The following is a 20,967-nucleotide window of genomic DNA, read 5'->3' on the forward strand; positions in this document are numbered from 1 at the left end:
CCTCGGGCCTACAGTATCTCCTCAAATATGCTCAACTCTGTGAAAAGTCTGGGAGTGCACCTTGATAATTCTTTTAAAATTGGTAAACAAATGTCATCTTTGGTCAGCTCAAGCTTCTTCCAATTGAGATTAATAAGCAAAATAAAAGCCTACATTCCCCCGGGTGACTTACCTTGCATTCACACCAAGCGCGATGGATGCGATGCCATCGCCCGTAATGCGAGTATCACGTCGCTTGACACATCACATTTTTCACCAACGCTTCATCGCGCTATTTTCTTTCTCTCGTCAACCATGGCTGAGAAATATTAATAAATATAAATACATATGAAATATTCACAAGGAGGAAGCTGTAGGTCCTCTGACCCTCTGCAGGCATTATCTTTTTTATTACGATCGCGGTAAAAGTACGACGTCGTGTCGTAAAGCTCCGGGAAACGGCCATGGATGTATATTATTGATCTGAGGAAAACACACACAGCCCCGGGTTTTTTTTTTTTTTTTTTTCTACACAGCCACAGTTCTTCTCTGGAGGAGGGTCTGGTGAGCGAGACTACAGCCACAGTAATCTTCTCCACCATGTTTTGAAATGTGTGTCTGGTAGCTGTGTTGGTGACGTGGTTGAATATCAACACTGATTGGATGTCGCGGCACAGCGTCATGCGATGTCGCTTGAAAAGTTCAAATTTTTCAACTTCAAGCGATGGCCGCGATGATGCGATGGCCGCGTCATCGCTTCATCACGTCGCTCGTAGCGCCCGAAATGCGTCACCCGACGCGCCATCGCATGTCATCGCGTCATTTACACTGACTTTTAATGGAAAGTTGTGGCGTTCATCGCGTTTGGTGTGAACGCACCGTTAGAGAAAGCGGTGCATGCCTTTATTACGGCTGGACTACTGCAACGCTCTGTATGTGGGCCTAGACCAGTCCTCTATCCAGAGTTTTTTAAAGGGAAAAGAACTGTCTATTTCTGGGAAAAAGGATTTAAATTGGTAACAGATGCAGATCAGCTTTTTGGCTGCAAACTAACCTTTGCTTAGACATTAATGTCACACTGAGTCAAGTGATTAGCCTACAGCAGAGAAACCTGATAATTTCAAGATTTGTTCCGACAAAATTACATCGTCATATATGACCATAAAATGCTTTAAGTTCAAACATTAATTGAATGCCAACAGGAATAAAAACAAAACAAAAAACAAAAAAAATACACATGTGCATGCAAGACATCACTTTGAAGGAGAAGTAATAAAATCCAAAAGACATTGGTGCACTTTAAAAGACATCTGCATGCCACCTAACCTGTGCACATTGAAATGTTAAACTGTTAAACTCTGCATAAGTGAAGAGATGTTCAGAGTAACTTACAGATCTGCTGCTGCTGCATCAGCTCCCTCTGCATCCAAACACACGAGTCACAGGTTTCCCCCTGGACGATGATAAAGATAAGGAGGAGGGGGGGGGATGACGACAATAAGTGGAGGAGGAGGAGGAGGAGGAGGAATGAGACCCGACAATCGAACTCCTCCTCGGCCCACCACATGTTGCAGGAGAGGCTGCTGAACTTTAATCAATCACTTTTTCTTTTTCTTTTTTTCTCAGCACTCTGGACCAGAAGCCTTTGTCCTTTTAAAACCAGCTGCCGACTTTCAATCATTTACCCTCTCTCAGTTTGCGAACACGTTTGCAAGGTTTGGAATCTGTACCTTATGCTGCTGTGATACGGAATCTGACGTATAGATTCATATGTAAAGCATCCAGGTCATTAAATGGTATTATTTCATGCATAATCAATCCTGCAATCAGCTCAGTCAGGTTCACATCAATGATGTGGAACCACTGGCGCTCATGTCTGTACACTTATGTGGGATTGTTATATATCTACATCACCGTTTCTTTTCTTTTTCTTTTAATGTAGGTGCCATGAGTAATTAAGTATTTCATGATAATTTCGATTAATGATGGAGTATATTTTGGATTTGATATTAGTTTCATGATTTAATTGCATTTAAAAATGTTAATTTAAGTCATAATTAATATTTAATATTTGCGCTTATTTTGCACACAAATGTTGATATTGTGGAAATTGCATTGAAAAGGTAAGAACAATTTCTCAGCTTGAGTGCACAAACTGTGTGCCTCGTTTATTGAAGCAGGAAGTGCAACGAACCGCAAGATGGCGACGTACAGTACCCAAAAGACGAGCACGGGCTCGACGTCTTCACAAAGACATAGTTACTTAAAGGGACCGTGATCCCGGAACAGTACTTCCTACATGCATAACACAATAAGAAATAATCGCATGACATAAGTGTATAGAATTACAAAGTGCAAGGGTGAATTATGTAAGTCCATTCAGTCCCCCCAGAATTCACCATATGAGAGAAAAAAATTAAAATAAAGACACATTCAGCCGTTTGAAGCCCAGCGGGGACGTGTGACTGAGGTAGGCCGTGGTGTGAGGTAGGACTAGGTGCAAACAGCCTCGCATTGTCCAGCAGTGTGTCCCGCTGTAGAGTTGTTGACCAACGTATGGTGGTGTTGGAGACAAAACCCCCTGGAACCTGCAGCGGCTGGCCATAAACCAGCTCCGCGGAAGAGGACTGTAGGTCTTCGTCTTTCTTTTGGTGATATGTCCGAAGGGGTGCCGAAACGGGCAACCCAGGTGCCAATGAATGCCCGCGTCACCTCCACAGACGTCAGTGATGACAGCGGCACACCCTCAGGCCAACGTGTGGTCCTGTCTACCATTGTCAACAGATAAGTGAAACCATGAGAGGAAGGCAGAGGGCCAACCAGATCCACGTTTACATGATCAAAACGTCTCTCTGGCACCGGGAACATCTTCAACGGGGCTCACCAAAAACCACGTCCTCTATTTTCAAACCTGTAGTTGAGGTGCTCAGGAGCTGCACATCCTGGTCTGTGATTTGGTCTGCAGCCATGCGGCTGTAATCCGAGCCAATATGGACTGCTCCTGCCACAGCCCATGACAGGCAGTCTGCCACCGGGTTGTCCTTTCCGGCCACGTGTCGTAGGTCTCTGGTGAACTCCGAACGAAATGTAGGACAGGTGACGTTGCTGGCGGGCGGACCACGGCTCAGCCACCTTGGCCATGGTGAAAGTGAGTAGCTTGTGATCGACGAAAGCGGTGAAATGGCAACCTTCCAGCAGGGTGCAAAAGTGTCTGATGGCAAGGTAGAGCCCAAGCAGCTCTCGATCGAAAAGTGCTGTACTTCCGCTCGCTGTCGCTCAGTTGACGGCTGAAGAAGGCAAGCGGCTGCCAGGCCCCGCCTACCCACTGCTCGTAGATGGCACCGACAGCGTAGTCTGAGGCGTCAGAGGTGATGGCGATGGGGGCTGTGGGACACGGATGTGCCAGCATGCTGGCGTTGGCCAGGGCGGCCTTGGTGTCGGCAAAGGCTTTTTCTCTCTCCTCAGTCCAGTCCACAGCGTGTGTGGGGCTACCTTTCAAGGCCTTGTACAATAGTCGCATGTGTTGAGCGGCCCGAGGGATGAAATGGTGGTAAAGGTTTACCATGCCAAGGAACTATTGCAGAGCCTTGACAGTGAGCGGGCGTGGAAAATGTGTGACTGCTTGTGTGACTGCCTCCACTTTTGATGGGAGCAGGACCGCCCCGTCTGTCTTTGGTGACTCTGTGCCCCAGGAAATCAATGGTGGAGAGCCCAAATTGGCATTTGTTGGGGTTGATAATTAGTCCATGTTGGCTGAGCCACTCAAAAAGCGCTCGGAGGTGCGTTGAGAAGGTTTGGCTGAGTTTTTAAGGCCGAAGGGCATCCTCAAAAACTCAAAAAGACCACATTTTGTGATTACTGCTGTTTTGGGAATGTCCAGTGAGTGTACAGGCACCTGATGATAGCTCCGGACAAGGTCCACTTTAGAAAAAATCACCATACCAGCCAGGTGTGCTGACAAAATCCTGACTGTTGGGGACTGGGTATCTTCTGCTAATTCAGCATGCCTTCAGCTATGGCTTTCAGCATTCACACGCATTTTCCTTATAGAAATGCTCTTTCTAGTAATTCTCACATCTTCCGGCATTTTTTGCAGTCCGACTAGTCTTGTATACTTTCTGCTACTTCAACAATTAAAACATCAAATTGTGCAGCTTCTTCTGGACATTAAACAATATTTTTTTCAAATATTAAACTTTTTCAGATTTTTTTGTCCCATAGGAAATTCATTGGAACGGTCTTCAAAATGTCAGGACAGGACACCGCTGTTGGAACAAAACACACCTGTTAGAATGCACCTGAGACCAAGAGAATCTCTGTAGAACCATAAACGCCTCACTGTTCTTTGTATCTGTCGCTGTAGCAACTAGAACCAGGTCAGAACCGGGTCAGAACCAGGACAGTACCGGTCCTCAGTCCTGATGAGGCCTCGTGGTCTCAAACAGGTGTTACAGCTGTTACAGGTGTGACCTACAGCTGTTAGAGGTCAGGTGACCTTGCGTGCTGCTGCACCTGTAACAGGAGGAAACAGAAGCTGATGTAAAAACAAACAAACAGGTGAGACTGGTTTAAACTGTGTGAGGCGTCAGGACGTAACTTCAGGTGGAGTCCAGGTCCAGGATGTCCTCCGCTCAGCCAGCAGCTTCCTGTCCACACGTCCACACACACACCTGAAAATAAAACCTGCAATAACTTCTGTCACTGTTGTATTGACCAACAGCCTCGTTAACGCTGCTGCCGCCCCCTGCTGGTCTCTGGACAAACACACATTTTATTTTAAAACAAATTTGTTGTAAATTGTTAAAGGTTTGGACGACTTTCTAATAGTTGTATTCAGTATTCATTTTCATTATTATCTCTCATCTTACAATATTTAAACATATAACAGGAAACTGAGTATTGTGGATCAAAACTCTATTGATTATTTAGTTTATAGATTCTGTCTAAACCAACAAACAGCCAATCAAATTGAAGCTATGAATAATTCAAATTAAAGGATAGTTTCCAATAAATCTGCACTTACTCTTCTGGTCAATACATTGATAAAGGTGTGAACCACTCACAGTAAATGTACTTTACTGTACCACATCACCAGACTTATAATCAGGTGATGTGGCGCCACCTTGTGGCAGACAGGGAGTACTGCAGGCTGCAGCTGGAAACATCTGGGCCCAGTTGTTCAAAAGTATCTAAATAATCTGGAAAATGAGTTGTTTCAAAACCCAAAAAACAGATTCTGAGATCAGATCAGATCATGTAATCCAGTTTTAGTTTTAATCTGGATCAAACCCTTGTTCAGAAGTTTTTATTCGGATCAGAAGATCAGGATTATTCTGAATCCAGACCAGCAGTTTGGTGGATTCAGGAACAAAATGTGATTTAAATTCAATTCAAACTGGTCAAATAACAACATTTATAATTAATTTATATTTTGCACCTAATCTTTAAACCAGTATAGTGATATAGTAAATAAAGTAAACTTTTGATTATTCCACAAATGAAGAACTTTTCCCCAACTACTGGATATTTTAAGTTTCAATTTTGAAGTTTGAATCACATGAAAAAAATATTCACAGTGTATTTGACTAGACTAATGTACTGTATTTGTTTTATTGTATGAATTTGTTGTGGCTCAAATCACATCTGGCTGTTTAAAAGACATTGAAGAAACAAACAACAGCACAGAAAACAACATAAACATCCCATCCCAGCAGCATGGGCAGTATGACACACAGTCACATTTAAAACACTCTTTATCTGGAGCTGGTCATCTAGAAAAGTTTGTTTCTGGATCAGACTGATCCAATCCAACTGGGATAAAAGTAAAGATGGGTTATTGATTATTGATCTTGGATGGGATAAACAAGGGATTTAAAGGGATAATAGACTTAAATAAGTCTATATTTTAAGCTTGTTTGTAGAGGAAGTTCCCAGCACTGCTCTTCCTGGTCCGTCCAAATCTTGCGCGATTTGCATTGACATCCAGTTCACAGCTCCGCAAATCGCGCGAGATTCCGGCAGAGCAACACTGGGAGCTTCCGCTACAAACAAGCTTAAAATATAGACTTATTTAATTTTTTTCGGAACAATTTCTCATGTTGGGGCTTCAATACAAGAGGGACATTACAGACGAGCACTATGGAGGTATTTGGATGTTTTTTGGTGTGTCTTTTTGGATGAAGAAAAGTGAGCTCCGTTCTCAACCGTCATATGGACATGCAGTGCTGCACGGAGCCCCGCTGTAACTCAGAGAAGCCACGGAGGACTCTGAAACTTCTCCCAGCCCTTAGTCCACATGAGGGGGAGGAGATAATGAGTGAAATTTGAATTTTGGGTGAACTATCCCTTTAAAGATCCGGGCTGAGACACTGACAGAAGATGCTGAGCTCTGGTGGATTCCTGTCATGTAACTTTTAATAATAATTACAGTATAAAAAATAAAAAACTGGATCAGTACAAAAACAAAAACATCTCATGTTGCTATGGAAACATTGAAACGAGTTGGTCCGGTGGCGGCGGGACCAGGAGCACCAATTGCACCATTGTTCCTTTAAAACGTCCATGAGTCCATTTAGTCCCGGCTGCGCTTCAGCCGAGCGTGAGCTGGGGTTGGGCCACGACTCCTCCTCCTCCTCGTTCTACTCTTCCTCCTCTGCTTCCTCTTCTTTCTCTTCCTCTTCTTTCTCCTCCCACGGTCTTCATGGCACACAGGTTCATACACTCCCTCTGCGTGGCGAAGCGGTTGGCGTTCCCGCCGCAGCCGCCGTACCTGAAGGGCAGACAGCGGCGGTGCTCGCTGCTGAAGAACCACACGATGCTGAAGGAGCTGCAGCTGCCGCGCTCACGAGGGAGCCAGCAAACATCTGGACCAGAGGGAGAGGGAGGGAGAGTGTGTGTTAGTGTGTGTGTGTGTGTGTGTGTTAGTAAATGAGTGTGTGTGCAAGAGTGTGTGTACCTTTAGCAGCCAAACGGATCAGTTTCGGTATCTCCGGGATGTTTGAAACTGTTGGGAATCACGGTGACACACACACACACAGTTAGGCTTTGGTCTGTAAAATACAGGACGACCACTTCCATCTACAGACTCTGAATTTTCAAAGTAAAACTTCCTGTAACTGTTGAAAGCTTTGAAAAAAGAAAAAAAAGACAAACACGTTCTGCTTCCTGCGTCAGACATTTTCTATTCAAATAACATAATAATAATAATAATAATAAGAAGAAGAAGAAGAAGAAGAAGAAGAAGAAGAAGAAGAAGAAGAAGAAGAAGAAGAAATAACGGTCAATTGGTTTGGTGGAGAAAAATTCTGGCCTTTCCCTAAAAATTCAAAGCATGAAAAGCATAATCTTTTACCATTATGAAAAACATGACATTACTATTAAACTGGCCGTTATTTCTAGGCTGTTTCTAGACATTATGTAAATTAAAGTGTTACTGAACCAGTCTTTGTGTTGTTGTTTTGTTTCTACATGAACGTGTGGTGCTCAGATACAGTGTGTGTGTGTGTGTGTGTTACCATTGACGTAGGTCACTGGACTCTGACTGAGGTCTCTGGTCTCCTCCTCCTCCTCCTCCATCATCAGCGGTGGCTCGTCAGCCATCAACGGTTCAGGCTCGGCCGACCCCTGACTGCACACAGAGGTCACAGAGGTCATCTTAGTTTAGTTCTTTTATTTTGTATCATTCATTTAAAAAATAAATGTGTGAATGTGTTATGTTGTGAAAAACATTTTGAGCCATGTCTTGTCAAAATTAAGTAGAAATCTATATGACTGAACTGTTTATGAAAGGCTAGAGTGGTTTTAATTTGAAGGGCCAGACACAGGAAGTGGTGACACTCACTGTCAGTTTTTTTTTTCTTTTTTTTTTTACAGGACAGGTCAATGCGATACCGCGGTTGTGAGACAGTTAACTATCAATATCATGTCAGGCAAGAAATCTAAAATATGGGATTATTTTGAGATTGTCAATTGAAAAATAGTCACATCTCACAAAAAAGTCATCTACTTACTTGATGTTGCTCACTTCTACTCTATTGTTCTTTTTTTTTTAAGCATCATTGAATAATCTCACATTCATTTAAGTCCCAAACTCTGCTTTGCTCAACTGTTTCTGTAGTCCAGTGGTTAAGGTGGCTGCTTGCCAACCCTAAGGTCACTGGTTCGTGTCCCAGCTGCACAGTCTTGTTAGTGTCAGCCATTTTGAACATTAACCAATACCACATAGTCTGGTTGCATGAGCAAATTTGATAATGCATATGCCCCCCCACCTATTCTCTTTACCTCTTTCAATCTTGGTTTGTGTTAAAGGGACAACGAGGAGTTTTGGAAAAGCGAAGCCTCCGCGCGCACCATGAAATTCTTTGACCGGCGCAAGACAGACTCATGTTTTCATTCATCAAGAATTAAAGTCAGAGGTTGGAAGACGATCACATACCGTCGTAGTTCCGACCATAAATGGCGATTCGGCGGCGTTATTCTCATGACTCGCTGCAAAACCGAAAGTAAAGAAACGCTGGTCGGCTCGCCCAGCATTTCCACCACCACTAATAATAACAAAATAACGATAGAGACAAAACCATAGATTTATCGAAAATGGGCCCATTAACAAGTGTGGGTAGCGTAGATTCATCCACATTAACGTGAGACTTTTTTATAACCAAATAGAAACTCCTCGTTGTACCTATAACATGTTTCTTGTTTATACCACTGCACTAAGATTGATTTGCACCTCCCCCGCCTTCAATTGGTTACGGGTGTTCGTTATCTCATTGATTACTCGTACCACAGTTTGCAGCACATCATCACATTACAATGAATGACAACAGTCTTGAAAATGGTGTCCTCTCTGTGGCCTAGCAGCAGAATGAAGGTTTAGTGATCATAAGGTCATGGGTTCGATTCCTGCCTCAGTCATGTCACATCACTGCTTGACTTTTGATTCCAACTATTCAGCTGTCATTGGACAGTCTTTGATTCCTCATAGTATAAAGCTCATTGTAACTCAGGTCTTCTGTGGCCATGTGGTTAGTGTGTTAAGTTACCACTCATGAAGTTGTGGGTTCAATACCTGCCTTAGACATGTTTCTCGCATGTCATTCCGCATGTCTTTGTCAATTTATTCTGCTAATTCAGCATGGTTCAGCAATGGCTTTCAGCATTCACATGCATTTTCCGTTGGGAAATGCTGTTTCTAGTTTGAAATATAATGTTTGATCCTGATTCTTTGGTTCATTCCTGGTCCCATGTGCTAAAGGCTCAGCGACTCACCCCCGACTGAGTAAGTCGCTGTCGCCTCGGCCGGGGAGTCGACTGCAGGTCTGCCTCAGAGAGGGAGGGGGGTACCTGTTGATCCCCTCTGAAACAAACAGGACAGATGTGTCAGTGCAGCGTCACAGCAGAGTCCAGATGTTGTCGATGTGCCGGGTTGTGGCCTCACTGTGGACGGCGTTGAGGAAGACCCTGAAGAAGCGCTGGACGTAGCCCTGCTCGTCCGCCTTCAGCCGGTCCACGTGGATCAGGTGCTGCTGGACCGGAGCGCTGGCCAGCTGCTCCGCCTGCGTGCGGCTGTAGCGGTCGCCCACCGTCACCACGAACAGCGCCACGCCCTCGCACTGGGCCTTCTGGGAGACGCGCTGCAGCAGGGCGCGGTCGGCCGAGGACGTCTCGGTGCCCACCACGGCCAGCAGCACCTTCTTCCTGCGGGCCGGGCCTCGCAGCACCTCCCTCAGGGTGTACTGCAGCGTGTGGCCCAGCGCCGAGGAGCCGCCCCGCTGCTGCATCCTCTGGACCAGGTGGCTCCGCATCGAGTCCCGGTTCTGGTACGTGGCGAATCCAAACTCCAGCTGGGGGGTCTGGGCGCCGCTCTGCTGGACCACGGCCACCCGGGCCTGGGTGGAGGCCTGTCGAGGCTGCTGGCTCACCACCAGCTGCTCCACCACTGAACCCAGGAGCTGCTGAGCACCGGTGAACTCGTCGGCCTGCATCTCCCTGGAGCCGTCCAGCAGCACGGCCAGGTCCACGTCCACCTGCTGCGGCTGCAGCTCGTGGCTGAAGGAGCATTGGTCCGGGTGTGTGCAGGGGTCTGAGCAGCGGAGTCAAACATCAGTAAACTAAATAGTGCATACCTGAGGCATTTAGGGCTTTTAGGGCAGTGTGGTCTGGGGGGTCAATTTTTGAAAACTTCTTTTGAAAACTTCTTTTGATAAATTTCACAATTTTTTCTTTTTGATTTTTTAAACTTACTTTTGATTGAGACATTTTACCGTTTTTACCCTAGAAATAAATAAAAAAATAATTGAGAAATGCCAATGGCCCTAATTTGAATGTACATTCAATAAAAAAGTAACAAATATTTGTGTATTTCTGGTGTTTGTTTCAAAATTTTGTCCAATGGGGGTCTAATTTGTGTCAGTTTAGGGGTCCTTGAGCTAAAAAAAAAGTTTCAGAACTACTGATTTAGGGGACATCTTGGACTTGATCTTATCTGGTCTGGCTGTTTAAATACATTTTTAAAAAGCAAATATCAGAAAAAGCAAAAATCTTCGCACATCTATTTCTTTGACAGGTGCGTCGGAGGGTGACAATTAAGTCCAAATTAGAAAAAGAAGAGTTCATGCACACGTGGCCACTGTGCATAATCTATTGCATTGCAACGTTTCGGTGCTAGACCTTTTTCAAGCAAATGTTTGTGCCAACACAGGAAGCCATCTTAAATAGGAGTGGCTGTCTGACACAAACCAATCACTTTCCCACACGTCTGGGTGTGAGGAATTCAAATATTAAATATCAACATACAAACAATAGAAACAGCATCAATATACAAAGGTAAAGAGCAATGAATATATACAATAAATACTAAGCTGCCGTGACCGGATACATTAAGTCCTAATGGAAGGTAATAGCTAATAATCACACAATAAATACGACAGATACAATAGAAAAATAGAAGACAGAGGGACTTGCAATAAAAAGTGTGCAAGGATACAATATAAATCTGAAACAGTCTGAACAAGTCATGCAGAGTCTACCTGCATATGTAAATGAACACAAAACCAAAGGTCACATATAGATTCATAAGCCTGGTGATATGGACATAAACATACGTGGCCTGGGATGGAGTTGACGTACCGTAACAAATGGCACAGTTCTTCACATTTCTCAAGTCGGCATCCATGTCCCTCCTCAGCACTGTGAGGACGTAGTGTCTTGTGTCATCAACCTGAGATGAAACAGAGGCTGTCATCACTCAGAGTGGATAAACCCAGAGGAAACATTAGAAAGACAGGGAGCTCAGTGTCTGGCACTGAGAGAAGAACTCCCCTCTCTTTGTTTCACTGATCTTGCTCTAATATGGAGTCAAAACAGTCGTTAAGCACAATAATTCATTATTTATCCTCTAAGACAAACTGCTGCAGGTCTGGGATGTCTCCAAACTCACTCACCAAACTAAACAAAAAAACTTTTTTGTTTCCTGATCTCTCTTGTCTGGTTCAACAACTTCTACAACTGATCATCAGGAGCTCAGAGAGTTCTTCAGGCTTTGGTCCTATTGGGCTGAAGTCCAAGAGCACTCTTCCTGATCCAAATCACCGCCAGGGGATGAAATTAAGGAATTCTGGCCTCCACGGTCTAAAAAATTAGGCCACTGGGGCAATGTTTGGGGACCATCAAAAAAATTGTAATTAGAGCTTTAAGTTATTTTTAATAGATGAAAATGCATAAAGTCGTTGACACCTTGACCCTAAATGGAAAGCATACTAATAACATATTCTCAGTATTACATATCGAATACATATACTACACACTGTAAATTCTCAAATAAATAAGTTCTTGTAAATGTACAAAACCTCTCAAAGCCCACGATCGCCCGTTTGAGCGGTTTCTAAGCTTCTGACCCGCAAGTGTTGAAGCTAGGACCCAACGCAGCAGGACTCACGAACATTAATTCCTGAATGCAGCCAAAAAAAAGGGACACCCGTGGTCCGACCCAAGTTATTTGTACATGTTTTTGACCTGAACTCGGTGCGTCTGGTCGTGCTGTTTGGCCCGTGGAGAACTCTGACTGACCCAAGGAAAGAGGCGGAGCCTATATACAGTCTGTGGCTGGAGCACATATTTATTTATTAGGAGTTTAATGGGTGCTGATTAAACTTGTAAATCAATGCTGCTTTGGATCTGACTCTTTCCTTTTGTTCTCACTCTGTTAAACAGTAAAAACAGAACCATTCGAGAGGATTTTCCATCTTTGCTGAGCATAAGATTTGTTAAGGCAGTTTGGCAGTTGAAGCAAACTGGAGAATTTACGGCCTATTAAATATATAGCTGTTTTGAAAACTTGGGGTCAATTTCGGCCCCTGGAACATGGTATTTGGGGGCATTCTTGGCTAAATGGGTCATGGCCTTCGCTAACTTCCAACACCGGTCACAGCAAGAGTTGACGTTGTGATCTCCTCACCTAAAATTTTGACAGGAAGAATATCCTGCATTGTACTTATTGATCCTCCTCCTGTTCATTATCAGAGGGAGTTTCAAGTATTAAATCTTCGGACTGGTTGGGCCAGAGGAGTTGATGTGCACAAGACACTGAAGTGGAGGAGGAAAAGAAAAGAAAAGAAAAGAAAAGAAAAGAAAAGAAAAGAAAAGAAAAGAAAAGAGGGACCTACCTCCATGGCTCGAGCAATCGCAGGCGTGTTCTCCAGGGAGATGATTGCAGGGAAAATGTTGAGGGCCCGGTACTCCATGACGGAGGTGACCATGTCGTTGACGTCCTGGGTCGGTCCACCAGAGAAGAACACGGCCACCTTCCTCATCATCATCCCCGCTCGGACGCGCTTGAAGACATTCTGACCCACGAAGCGCATGGCGGCGGCGAGCTGGCGTCGGGAACTGGTGCGCTCCAGGGCGATGTTCCTCACGGACTCCATCAGCTGCTTCTTGCTGTGGTAGTCCTGGAAACGGATCAGGTACCGGACGTTGGTGTTGTAGCCCACCACCACCACCCGGGCGCCCGTGGGACAGTTGCTCTCAGAGACAGTGATGGCATCCAGCAGGGACAGGAGGGCGGAGCGCTGCCTTTCAAAGGCGACCGGGGTCACGTCCTCGGACATGTCCAGACCGAAGACAAGCTCTGTGGGGAAGGCCGGGCAGGCAGACATTCCTGGAAGAGGTAAAGCTGCAGTCAGATAAATCCCAGAATCCTTAGTGTGAACAGGAAGAGGTTCCTACAGCACTGAATCACAAAGACTCTCAAAGAGAAACGAGCTGTTTCCGAGAGTCTGAGGACGATGCAACAACAATTTATCTGGCGTAGAATAACCACACCCTCAGCACAGCAACAGTCACGTGATCTGCACATCTGGATTGTTTGATGACATTTGGACTCACACAAACAGACAGATTATCGAGTTCGGTGGGGTATGGATCACTTGGCTGCTACTTGCAGACGATGATGTGGTCCTGATGGCACTATTGGCCTGTGACCTTCATCACTCACTGGACCCGTTCACAGCCGAGTGTGAAACAGCTGGGATGAGGATCAGAACCTCTAAGTCTGAAGCCATGGTTCTCAGCAGGAAACCAGTCGACTGCCTACTCTGGGAAGTAGTGTTGTGGTACACGAGACCGGTCTTGGTCTTGGTCAAGACCAGAGTCAAGATCAGGGCGAGGGTCAGGGTCAAGGTCAAGATAGAGATCATGGTCTTGTCTCGGAATTTACTACATTTGATTCGGTCTCGACCCCCTCAAAATCTTGGTCTTGTCTTGGCCTAGGCATGCTCTGGTCTTAGTCTTGACTCGATCTTGGGCTTGGTGATCTTGACTACAACACTGTTAGGTAGGGAATGAGTCTCTGCCCCAAGTGAAGGAGTTCAAATAACACTGGAGTGTGACATTGGCTGGAGAATTGGCGTGGCAGGAGCAGTACTGCAATGATTGTACCGCACTGCTATGACAAAAAGAGAGCCGAGCCAAAAGGCAAAGCTCTCGATAGGGATGTACCCAAACCCAAATACGTTATTTGGAGGTACACAAATAATGCTTTGATCCCGAATAGTTTTTCTGTCCGAAGTTTCTCCTCATTATTCGGGAGCTTTTTTCTAAAGATTTGAATTGAGACACAGCACATATCTCCAACCTGGTCTGGGAATGCCTTAGAATCCCCTAGTCAGAGCTGGATGTTGTAGCCAGGGAAAGGGAAGTCTGGTGGATCTGCTGCCTCCACGACCCGGTCTTGGATAAGCAGATGAAGATGGTTGAATGGAATGGATGGACTCCAAGTCTACACAACAAACTTCAGAACCAGCATGATCTTCTTCAGTGGTTTGAGTAGGAGTAGCTGGTCTGTTGGTTGAATGAGCCCTGACCCCTGACCATTGACCTTTGTGGCCCTGTAGTTCACCACTGTTCCTTCCTTTGGACCAACTTTTGATAGACCCGCAGGGATCTGTACGCTGCAGACCGGGAACACCCCACAAGAGCTGCAGCTCTTGAGATGTTCTGACCCTGTTGTCTAGACGACATCACAGTTTGGACCTTGTTGTCAAACTCAAAGCTCAAATCCTGACACTTGAACCATTTTTCCTGCTTTCAACACATCAACTCAGAGACACCATGTTCACCTGCAGGAGCCATGATTCATATTAGGCCTGATTGTTGTATGTGTTATTTCGTTTTTTGACTTTTTTTTTTTAATTCCGAGTGCATGAAATGGAAAAAACTACTACAACCATTTCAACATTTTTGTCTCTAATGTCTCCCCTGTTTCTTTTAATGATTCCCTTGCTTCACTCTTTTTTGTCAAACGTATTTGTTTATCTGTTCAGCTCATCTCTTCTGTCTGTGACTCACTGAACTTGGACCTCAGTCGTTCATCATCATCAACTCTTGAGTCTGATCTCACCAACAACTTGAGTCCAAAATCAACTCCACACACATAAGACCAGAGAGGGAGGGGGTGAGAGGTGTAGATGTTTATCTGATACTTTCAGTGGTTTGGCAGCTCGTCAGCAGTGGATCATGTGACCGTACTCACCACTACCACAGATACACAACACAGAGAGGTACGCACCAGCAGAACAGGCTGTGGACCGGAGAGACAGAGAAACGGGTCAGAACTTTTTGATTTTTTGATATTGTAACATGTTTGTATGTGTGTGTGTGTGTTTGTGTTTCCATCACTCACCACAGTTGTTTTTGATGAGGGTGACCAGCTGACAGTCCTGATACACACACACGGGAGACAGTGTTAGACACAGAACACAGTGTGAAGTGTAAGTGTGGTGGATTTAAGGTGGATTTAAGGTGGACTCACTGTATATCCTCTGGTTCCAGGAGGACCTTTGAGACCCTGGACAGAGGAAACACACAATGTCAACTCTGCTCATTCATTATTCCAGAGTGTATTCAGACCTGGCTTGTTTGGAGCAGTTGTTCTGGAACAGGGAGCGTTTCACCCCAAAGATCGGTTCGTTTGGTTCGGATGTGGAATAAAACAAGCAGGCCGAGATCGCCAAAAAAGGCTGGTCTCATCTCAGCTCGTTTCCATTCGAGCCCTGGAGTCGTTCGTTTGCAGTGAGAACGTAACTGATTCAGCAACTGACACAACACGCAACACACTGCTGATGGTCCATGGTTCTCAACAACCAGACGTGCTGGTTCAACAATTACAATACAATATGCATTTTGGTTGTGTTCGGGTTGGGTTTGGGCCGAAAATATACACAAATGACTCAGATCTGGTCGGGTCAGACTTCAACCGCAGTTTGGACTGGGTTGGATTTTAATTTTCAGGCCATTTGAGACCTCTATTCCAGGTTTTTTTGTTTTTTTCCTGGGTAACTTCCTCCTCCTCCTTCCAGGTAACATTTCTGACCAATGAGAACAGTTGGTTTGTACATGGACCACGGACCACCTTTGGACCATTTGGGACTGTTACCTTGTGAACACAAACGAACGGCCCAAAAGAAAAACGCAACAACTGTATTGTTTTAGCCGCTAACCAGAACAAAGCAAACAAGCCCCAGGTCTGAAAACACCCCAACCGTTCAATCCCTGTCTTACCCTGTGTCCTGTATAACCCGGATCTCCAGGTGTGCCTGGATCTCCTGGACTGCCGGAGTTCCCCTGGGTGGGTCGGACCACAAGGAAAAGTCACACACGAGGGATAAAAACCCCAGTTAAGATTAATTCCAAGGCAAGAAACAAAGAGTTGCTGCTTCACTCACATCTCGGCCGTCGTTCCCGTCACGACCTGGATATCCTTTGGTTCCCTTGTCACCGGGGTCACCCTGAAACACAACAGCAGCTTCTCAGAGAGGAAACTAAGCTGCACAGGTCAGCGCAATAATGCAAATGAAAACAGCTCAAACTATCTAAGAACTATGAATAAATAAATACTGATTCCTGCAGCCGGTGCCAAACAGATTTGTGGTTTCTCTGCAGCTCCTTGTCCAAGACGTTTAGTTTTTACACCTTGAGCCTAAAACAGATATACGTACAACTCTCTAATCCAAGTTATTTATCAGGGTTCGGTTCTGACTCACCGATCCTCCAGGGTATCCAGGAAAACCAGAATCTCCCTGTACAGAGAAAGTCAGAGGTCAGTGTTACGACCCTAAACGACCACTAGGTATATTCACGGGAGGCAACATAAGTGTGGAGACGGGAGTTACAAATGCACATAAAAAGGTTTATTGTTACAACAAGGATGGATCAAATAAATAGAGCAACGGAGGCGGCTGGGCTGGCAGGCAAACTGAAACAAAAAGAACAAAGGAAAGGGCGGCCACCACAGCCAACCCACACAGGGCCGTCAGACCGGGCACCGACCTTCTTCCCTATCCCCCAACAGAACTGGAACCTAAACCCTGTAACAGAAACAAAACCGAATCAAAAGATCTGCCAGCCAGCCGCGAGCACCACGCTCCCGGACCCACGAGAGGAAGCGTGGCCGAGGGTTGAGCGCAGGACCGGAGAGGGAGGAGAGAGAGAGAGAGCGCGCAGAACCTCTGCCTTTAAATACGCCCCGCAGCAATCACACACCTGGATGGAAAAAGAGCACAGGAGAGATTACGACCAGGCCAGCAGAGGGGAACAATGTAACACCCCCACCATAAGTCACTGAACCAGGGCCAAGACACAACATTAGCAATAATAATAACACAATAGCTAACATGGTTCAGTAGATCAACATCATTGGCGTGACAACGCGTCGGCCAACACATTGTCGCGACCCCGCACATGTTTGATGTCGATATTGAAAGCTTGGAGGCGCAAACTCCAGCACATTAAGCGGCGATTCTTGTTGCGCATCCTACCCAAAAAAACAAGCGGATTGTGATCCGTGAACACAGTAAGTGGCCAGCACGTCGAACTGACATAGACCTCGAAATGCTCGAGCGCCAACACGAGAGCCAAGGTCTCTTTTTCGATGGTTGAATACCACTTTTGATGACAGTCCAGCTTCTTCGAAAAAAACGACACGGGATGGTCCACGCCATCAGGACCCTCCTGCAATAGCACGCCGCCCACCCCAGTGTCACTGGCATCCACAGCCAGCTTAAAAGGACAGTCGAAGCGCGGTGCTGAAAGGACAGGAGCATTAGAAAGCAAACTTTTAGTGTGTTGAAACGCCGTCTGGCAGGCCTCGGTCCACGTAAAGCTGACCTTGGGACTCAACAAATCAGTTAGGGGAGAGGCAACAGATGAAAAATTCTTACAGAACCCCCGGTAATAACCCACCATCGCCAGGTAACGGCGCAGCTCAGTGCGGTTAGTTGGAGCCGGAAAGTTCAAAATACTCTCCACCTTAGCATGGACAGGACGGACCTGTCCTCCCCCCACCACTTTTCCCAAGTATGTGACCTTCGCCTGCGCGAACTCACATTTCGTCAGGTTGACAGTCAACCCAGCCCCCTTCAGACGAGAAAACACACTCTCCAAATGTTCCACATGTTCAGCCCACGACTCCGAGCACACAACCAGATCATCAAGATACGCTTCACAACACGACAGACCAGACAAAGTGACGTTCATCAAGCGCTGGAACGTGGAGGGCGCGTTCCGCATCCCAAACGCCATGACCCTGTATTGGAGAAAGTCATCAGGGGTCACAAAGGCAGAGATCTCTTTAGCACGCTCAGTTAGCGGCACCTGCCAATACCCCTTCAGCAGGTCCAGCTTGGTCACGAACCGGGCCCCCCCCACACGATCAACGCAATCCTCCATGCGTGGAAGCGGGTAACAGTCAGGCTTCGTCACACTGTTTACTTTCCTGAAATCTGTGCAGAAACGATCATCACCATTTGCCTTAACAACAAGCAAACACGGAGAGCTCCACGCACTACAACTAGGCTCAGCAATACCGTGCTGCAACATATAGCTCACCTGATTTTTCAGACGCGCACGCTTCTCAGGACTGGCCCGGTACGGATGCTGTTTAATAGGACCGGAACCCTCCACATCAATGTCGTGAGCTATCAGGTGAGTCTGAGAAGGAACATCAGTGAACAACTCACTATACGAACCTATCAAAGCAACCACATCAGCACACTGCGTCTCTGTGAGGTGAGACAACCGGGCAGGCAGCTCTGCCAGCACCGCAGAGTTTGACAGCTTCCCCTCCGTCAACGCCACTGACAGCGAGCTGTCAGTTTCAGCACTGGAGAGCTCCCCACCCGTCGCGCCTGTCACCAGGCTGACGCGCGGCGACACAGCTTCAGCACCGGACAGCGACTCGGGAGACCTGTCAGTCTCAGGTACCTGCACCTCTTCTCTCTCACAATAAAGCTTCAGCATGTTAACGTGACACAAGCGGTGCTTGCGCCGCCGATCTGGAGTAGCAACAATGTAATCTCTGTCACCCACCTTTTCTTTGATCAGGTAGGGACCACTGTACCGAGCCTGCAGGCTACATCCAGGAAGCGGCAACAACACCAGGACCCTGTCACCAGGACGAAACACTCTGTTTTTAGCATTTTTATCAAACCAACACTTCATTTTAACTTGAGCAGACTCCAAGTTCCCCCTGGCAATCTCACAAGCCCGGCGCAGTCTCGTCCGAAAGTCACACACATAGTCAAGCAGATTTTTCTCGGTGTTCTCATCCAGCCACTTTTCTCGTAACAGCTTCAACGGCCCACGCACCGCGTGACCAAACACCAGCTCAGCCGGACTAAACCCCAGGGACTCCTGCACCACCTCCCTGATCGCAAACAGCTGCAAATGCACCCCCTCGTCCCACTCTTTCTGAAAATCCAGACAGTAAGTGCGCAGCATGCTTTTCAGCGTCTGGTGAAAGCGTTCAAGAGCACCTTGACTCTCAGGGTGATACGCACTGGAACACGAGTGTTTAATCTGGAGCTGCTTCAGGACCTGCGCGAACAGACGAGACATGAAGTTAGAGCCCTGGTCCGTCTGCACCACTTTAGGCAACCCAAACAGTGAAAAAAACTTGGTCAACGCTCTCACAACCACAGGAGCAGTAATTTTCCGCAGAGGAAACACCTCGGGAAAACGAGTTGACGCACACATCACTGTCAGCAGAAACTTGTTGCCGGATTTCGTACGGGGCAGCGGACCCACACAGTCCACCAACACTCTTTCAAATGGTTCACAAATCACAGGTATCGGGTACAGGGGAGCCGGCGGAATGACTTGGTTCGGCTTCCCAGCCACCTGACACGTATGACAGGACTTACAAAAACGCGCCACATCACCCTTCAACCCAGGCCAAAAAAAATTACGCAGAATGCGGTCGTAGGTCTTTCTCACTCCTAAATGACCAGAAAGAGGATTCTCATGAGCCAGACTCAGAATCTCAGACCGGTACGGGCGGGGCACAACAACCTGAGTAGAAACACACCAGTCATCGGCCGGAGACACTTTCGGCGGCGTAAACTTACGCATCAACACACCATCCTTCACAAAGAAACCCGTGGACAGAGAGTCCACCGACTCCGCTGCCACGGCGGCTTCAAACAGCGAGGACAGTGACACGTCCGCCTTCTGCCTCCGGCCCAACTGTTCTCGAGACAAAGTCAAGTCCTTCAGCTCCGGAGAGACACCGGCCTCGGTGCCCCCCTCAGACGGAGGCAGGTCATCATTAACACAGAGGAAACTGTCACTCAGATCAACCTCCTCCTCACTTTTCTTGTACCTGGACCGGGTGACAGCACAGGCAGCAAACACAGTGGGAAACTTGCGCGCCAACTCGTCTGGGGACTGACTAACAGGGACTGGCGTCACCTCCGGGGTAACCAGCACTTTACCCCCGGCCAGATCGTTCCCCATCAAGAACGCCACCCCCTGCACTGGAAACGCAGGGCGCACCCCCACAGTTACCTCGCCTGACAGCAGGTCTGACCGGAGATGAACCCTGTGCAAAGGCACATCTAAGTCCTCCATGCCAAAACCCACCACTGGCACATCTGAGCCCAGCGCTGACAGCTGACCCAGCGGCAACACTCCCTCCAGAATAAACGACTGAGAGGCAGCAGTGTCACGCAGTATTTTAACCGGGACCTCACGGCCGCCACCAGACAACGAAACCCAGCCATCCATAATGAACGGAGCAAAATCAGCGAGGCCAGCAGACACCACCGGCACGTCCAAAGGCTTCTCCAACGAGTTGACCAAAGACACAGGCTTCACATTTCCTCTTCCCAACACGGGGCAATCAGCCACAATATGCCCCCTTTCTTTACAGTAGAAACATTTCACACCCTCTTTAACAAACGGGCCACCTCTATCAGGTTTAAAGGCAGGCCTATTAAACGAGGCAGGTTTCCTCTCACTTTCCGAGACCCCCACTGAGGCCCGACCGCCCTCAAAACTCCCACGGTTCAAACCCCCAACAGGTTTATTAAAGGGACGATCCACAAACACAGGTTTATGAGTCAATGTATACTCTTCCACCAACACTGCCGCTTTAAACACATCGTTAGCTTTGTGCTCATTTAAATATGTGGCCACTACTTCAGGGAGGCAGTTTTT

General features: G+C 46.7%; 1 protein-coding gene across 1 annotated transcript in view; it reads right to left on the bottom strand.

The window, feature by feature from the left end:
• Positions 1 to 5,725: 5,725 nt before the first annotated feature.
• The window catches only part of LOC310998998 (collagen alpha-6(VI) chain-like), a 52,867-nt gene continuing 37,625 nt past the window's right edge, over positions 5,726 to 20,967 (bottom strand). The window contains exons 28-39 of the mRNA XM_083989281.1: positions 16,518 to 16,553; positions 16,200 to 16,262; positions 16,036 to 16,098; positions 15,287 to 15,322; positions 15,161 to 15,194; positions 12,642 to 13,150; positions 11,107 to 11,197; positions 9,416 to 10,060; positions 9,247 to 9,334; positions 7,494 to 7,606; positions 6,935 to 6,982; positions 5,726 to 6,842 (exon numbers count right to left, since the gene is read on the bottom strand). Coding sequence (XP_083845407.1) covers positions 6,568 to 6,842; positions 6,935 to 6,982; positions 7,494 to 7,606; positions 9,247 to 9,334; positions 9,416 to 10,060; positions 11,107 to 11,197; positions 12,642 to 13,150; positions 15,161 to 15,194; positions 15,287 to 15,322; positions 16,036 to 16,098; positions 16,200 to 16,262; positions 16,518 to 16,553 — 2,001 coding nt within the window. The 3' untranslated portion in view covers positions 5,726 to 6,567. The remainder of the gene's footprint in view (positions 6,843 to 6,934; positions 6,983 to 7,493; positions 7,607 to 9,246; positions 9,335 to 9,415; positions 10,061 to 11,106; positions 11,198 to 12,641; positions 13,151 to 15,160; positions 15,195 to 15,286; positions 15,323 to 16,035; positions 16,099 to 16,199; positions 16,263 to 16,517; positions 16,554 to 20,967) is intronic.

The sequence above is a fragment of the Trachurus trachurus genome (genome assembly GCF_905171665.1).
Source record: "Trachurus trachurus genome assembly, chromosome: 16".
NCBI classification, from domain to species: domain Eukaryota; kingdom Metazoa; phylum Chordata; class Actinopteri; order Carangiformes; family Carangidae; genus Trachurus; species Trachurus trachurus.